The sequence below is a fragment of the Trematomus bernacchii genome, unplaced genomic scaffold (assembly GCF_902827165.1).
Source record: "Trematomus bernacchii unplaced genomic scaffold, fTreBer1.1, whole genome shotgun sequence".
Lineage (NCBI taxonomy): Eukaryota > Metazoa > Chordata > Actinopteri > Perciformes > Nototheniidae > Trematomus > Trematomus bernacchii.
The window spans coordinates 12,768,572-12,773,420 of NW_022987803.1; the positions used below are offsets into that span (position 1 = coordinate 12,768,572).

At 41.6% G+C, this 4,849-nt stretch overlaps 1 protein-coding gene across 3 annotated transcripts; it reads left to right on the plus strand.

Annotated features, from left to right (window-relative positions):
• Positions 1-587: 587 nt before the first annotated feature.
• LOC117498327 (zinc finger BED domain-containing protein 1-like) lies at positions 588-3,370 on the plus strand. 3 transcript variants are annotated; one of them, XM_034150351.1, is made up of 3 exons: positions 588-1,553; positions 1,908-2,507; positions 2,677-3,370. In XM_034150351.1, exons 2-3 carry the CDS (start codon positions 2,067-2,069, stop codon positions 3,088-3,090), a joined length of 855 nt encoding a protein of 284 aa, XP_034006242.1. In that variant the 5' UTR covers positions 588-1,553; positions 1,908-2,066; the 3' UTR covers positions 3,091-3,370. The 3 variants fall into 2 exon arrangements, 2 of the variants coding, with proteins under 2 accessions (XP_034006242.1, XP_034006243.1); XM_034150352.1 differs by lacking the exon at positions 588-1,553 and having other exon boundaries at positions 1,799-2,507.
• The last annotated feature ends 1,479 nt before the right edge of the window (positions 3,371-4,849 follow it).

The following is a 4,849-nucleotide window of genomic DNA, read 5'->3' on the forward strand; positions in this document are numbered from 1 at the left end:
TGTTCCATTTATCGCCAATGTTAACGAAAAATGGTTGCTTTTTGAAGGCACTTCTTTGAGGAATGGCATCTGTCACACCAGACACCCGCAGCACTCTGAGCAGGTCGCTTTGAGTTGTCCATTTGATTATGTTTAATCTGCCCTGCTCCTCTTTGTCACAAGGAATATAGCTTTTTCATTTCACAGACAGTCGTGACTGCCTGGAAGTGTTGACAGACCCGAGCTCACACAAAGGCCAATATGGAAAAAGAAAAGGGATTCGTTTTTACCTCGACTAAAACATTAACTGATGTGCTTTTCCCACGGCGTCAGATTTAAACGGCTGTGTTTTTTTTAGGTTGTGTGTATTCATGACTGTGTCAGAATGTAAATCAGTTGTATTCGAGAAATATTTTATTTTGAGATCTTTAAATCTGTACTTATATCATGTAACATGTTTACACTTATTGCTACTGTAACTGAAAATGTACCCTTTTTCCAAACTGAATTAGCATATATCAGTTTTTTGGAACACAGAAAACGCATGGTCTGCACTAGGGCTGTGCAATTAATCGTATTTTAATCGCGATTACGATTATGGTTTGCGACGATTATGAAAACAGCATAATTGACAAAATACGATTATTTTGCTGGGTGCGCTTTCGCCCCTCCCTAAAAGCCCACTCGGCCACGTGGGAGTGACATGTGTGAGTGTTCAGCGCGAGCGAAGATGTCAGAACAAGAGCAGCAACTCGTTAAAAAGAAGGGTAAAACTATTTCCACTATTTGGAAGTACTTTGGCTTTCAGGAGTCCGACGTGGAGCAAAACAAAGTACAGTGCAGGATTTGTTACCAGGTTGTGTTGGCACCACACGCTAACACAACCAATCTCTTTAATCATCTGAAATACAACCACAAAGTGCAATACGACGGGGCAATAATACAACAAAAAGCAGACCAAAAAGATGCCCGCTCGACTTCATCCACAACATCATCACAGTCATCGATTCAGGACGCATTGCACAGAGCAACGGCCTACGCGACGAGCTCGCAGAGACACAGAGATATTACAGGTGCCATTACATTTCACATCGCTAAAGATATGTGCCCAGTTAGCACTGTTAGCAACCAGGGCTTTAAGCAACTTGTCAACACGTTGGACAAGCGTTACGAGATGCCGTCTCGGTATTATTTCAGCAGGTCTGCGCTGCCTGCGCTATATGACAAATGCCGTGGGGAAGTTGAGAGAGATGTGGCTTCAGCTGACTACTTTGCCACCACAACGGACCTATGGTCTAGCCGCACCATGGAGCTATACATGAGCCTCACAGTTCATTATATCGATGCCGATTTCAATTTGAAGACAAAGTGTCTCCAAACCGCATTTTTCCCTGAAGACCACACGGGGCAAAACATCGCCCATGGACTGAGGGAAGCGATGGCTGCTTGGGGGTTAAAAGAGGATAAACTCGTCTGTATGACTACGGACAATGCCGCAAATATAAAGCTGGCGGCTGAGGTCAATGGATGGATGAGGCTCCAGTGTTTCGGGCATAGACTCCACTTGGCCATAGGTGAGCAGGATTCCTTCCTCCTGTTGTATGTAATATGTCATTTTAACAACAGCAACAACAATAATAGCAATAGTAAGTCATTAACATTGATGATCTCTCTCTTAATATGATAATATTAATTACATATTATTATTATTATTATTATTATTATTATTATTATGTTATGTGTGAGCTACTCTGTCATCTCTCTCTTTTTTTTCTCTCTCTCTTTCCCTCTCTCTCTCTCTCTCTCTCTCTCTCTCTCTCTCTCTCTCTCTCTCTCTCTCTCACACACACAACACACCAAATTATGCTTTGATGAAGATCATGATTATCATCATGATACTAAATAATATGTATTTGTTGTAATCTTAGAGAATGCAATGAAGGATCCCAGGATCGGCCGTGCAGTGGGGCTTTGCAAGAAGCTGGTCAGCAGCTTCTCCTACAGTTGGAAAAAGAAGAGGGAACTTGCATCTGCCTGAACACTCCCTAAAGACAGAATGTCCAACCAGATGGGGATCTAGGCAGGCCATGATCGACAGGGTCCTCGAGCAGCAGAAGGCCATTGCCCAGGTCCTTTCCAGCGACCGAAAAACCAGACATCTCTCCCTCACGTGGCAGGACGTTGATGTACTGGAGGCAATCAATAAGTCGCTTAGCCCTCTGGTGGAATTCACAGACGCACTTTCTGGAGAGAAGTATGTAAGTGTGTCTTTTTTTAAACCAACCCTGCACCTCTTCAACAACTCATTGCTGGCAGTGCAGGAGGATGACACAGACCTCACAAAAAGCATAAAAAAGAAGATACTAGACTATCTCAATGATAAATATGATGACGCAGCGACACAAGAGCTGCTTGACATGGCCTCTGCCCTGGACCCGAGATTCAAGCTCAAATATGTCAGTGAGGACAATCGAGGATCCATTGAAGCCAGCCTGACAACTGAGATGAGGAGGGTGATGACACTCATGGTAATAATAATAATAAAAAATAAAAATGTCAGATTTGACAGTAAATACAATTAAGTGAATGAATGTGTTGTCAAAGTGTTATAATGTAATTCTAGGTATAAATGTTAATACCCATAACCATTTAGTCTGATTAAACATGTCATTCTTATTTTCTTTATAATACTCCAAGGAGAACGCCCCTCTTGAGACGGCAGCGGTGCCTGCAGATGACACGGAGGATGCTGCTGCAGCTGCACCAAAGAAGAAAAAGAAGGGACTGGGGAGCTTCTTCAAGGCCACCGTAGACCAAGCTGCAGAACCTCAACCTGCTCTGGAAAAGGACAAGGCCATAGCTCTTGAGCTACAGTCCTACCTCCAGGCAGTGCCACTGGATGCTGAGGAGGACCCACTAAAGTGGTGGAGGGAATCCCGGATGTTCTACCCACGGCTCTCCATCCTGGCAAGGAAGTATCTGTGCATCCCAGCCACAAGTTCCTCTTCAGAGAGGGTCTTCAGTACAGGTGGCAATATTGTCACCTGCCTGCGCTCGTCTCTGAAACCAGACCATGTAAACAGGCTGGTTTTTCTTGCAAAAAATCTTTAAGAGATGACATGAGCAGCCCTACCAGCATTTGCCATGGTGGCCATGTTGGCTATATGTTAAGGAGTTGTCAGTAGGTTGTGACAGTGCACTGCAACATATTTGATTTAATTTATTTTTGTCTAATTTATTTTTATTTATCATATTAATATATGTTTAGTATGGTTTTGGAAGTGCGCTCCATTATGTGTTGACCTTGTTTATTGGTAAAATATTATTTGTTTTAAAGTTTAATAAATGGTCAATGAATAATCGTCAAAATAATCGTGATATCAATTATTGACCCAAATAATCGTGATTATGATTTTTGCCATAATCGCACAGCCCTAGTCTGCACAGTGACTCTGCAGGTTAAGTAAACAGTGAAACATGTACGGTGCTTAAGGCTTGTTTTTTTGATGCGTTACTCATTTGATCTCTTTTTCTAAATCTGTGTTTAGCAACGATCAGGGAGAGATCAGAGAGATTCATTTTTTCAGCCTTCATTTATTTTTGTCCAAATCCCTGTTGATTATATTGATTATATATTCACTTGGACAAGTGTAACATAGCATCAAGACAGGAAAGGGACAACATTGAGGGTGTCCACTGTAAACCTTAGCACCCAAGACAAAAGCCGGATGTCAGGGGGTGTTTTTTGTAATTCTTTAGTCCCAGTGATAATGTGGCTTCACTGGTGTTCATTCTGCCCACGTGACTCTCAGGACTTGAATTTGTCCTTCAACTTAATAGTTTCAAATGTTGGGAAATATGCTTATTCCTTCTTTGGTTGAGAGTTAAAGTAGAATACCACTTTCTTATTTATGTGCGGTTAATACGAAGTTGAAGCCAATAGCTGGTTATCCCAGCCAAATTACCCAATACAAGTACAAGACTGGAAAACAAGGGGGAAACACAAAACTAACACAGCCTACCAGCATCCCTAAAGCTCACAAATCAACAAACATTGATTTAATACATCTAAAAACCAAAGTGTTAATATATTATAGAATGAAGTTATGGTTTAAGCTGAAGTTGCTAAATGGATTTAGTTTACAAAGCCAAGCTAGCTGTTTCTCCATGTCTCAAATCGTTATGCTAAGCTAAGCTAACAGGGTGCTTGCTGAAACTTCTTTAAGGATAATCACATTTTGCTAAACGTTGAATATCCAAGTAAAGAAAGTGTTCCATTCTAAAAGTTAGCAGGCCTGTAATGCTTAATAATTGAACTTGTAGTAATCTGTTATCCACATTGATAACTGTAGCCTGGGGCCTGGCTAGTCTTTTTACTTAATCTTATCTTCCAAAATGTTCCCCTAAGTCGCACAGCAGCTGCCTCTAACCAACTTTGAATAGCTGTACACACATAGATTCCTCTGTACAATCTCATGTTTCCTCCTCTCTGACTCCGCTTCCCTTTCTTGCTTTTGAGTTAATAAATACATCTTTACAGAGGTTTCTGGCTCTCTTCTGAGGGATTCAAATCCATAAAATATGTTCCAGGTTGCCCCCTTTCCCCCCTTACAGACAAGTGTACGAGCGAGATAAAAGCCAGAGTTATGTGAAAACATTATTCGGTGTAAACACTTTCATTGCATCTGAATGGGAGTTTCCTGGAAAGTTACAGATGTACTCTCGGAGAGGTGCGCCGAGTCATGGATGACAGTGTTTTTTCTCTGTGTATGAGGGTTATCAGACAGACCTGCATTATTCACTTGCTCTTCAACAGCATTAACAGCCCCGATATCTGCCCGCATAAAGAAACTGCTGCTGTAAGGTAAAA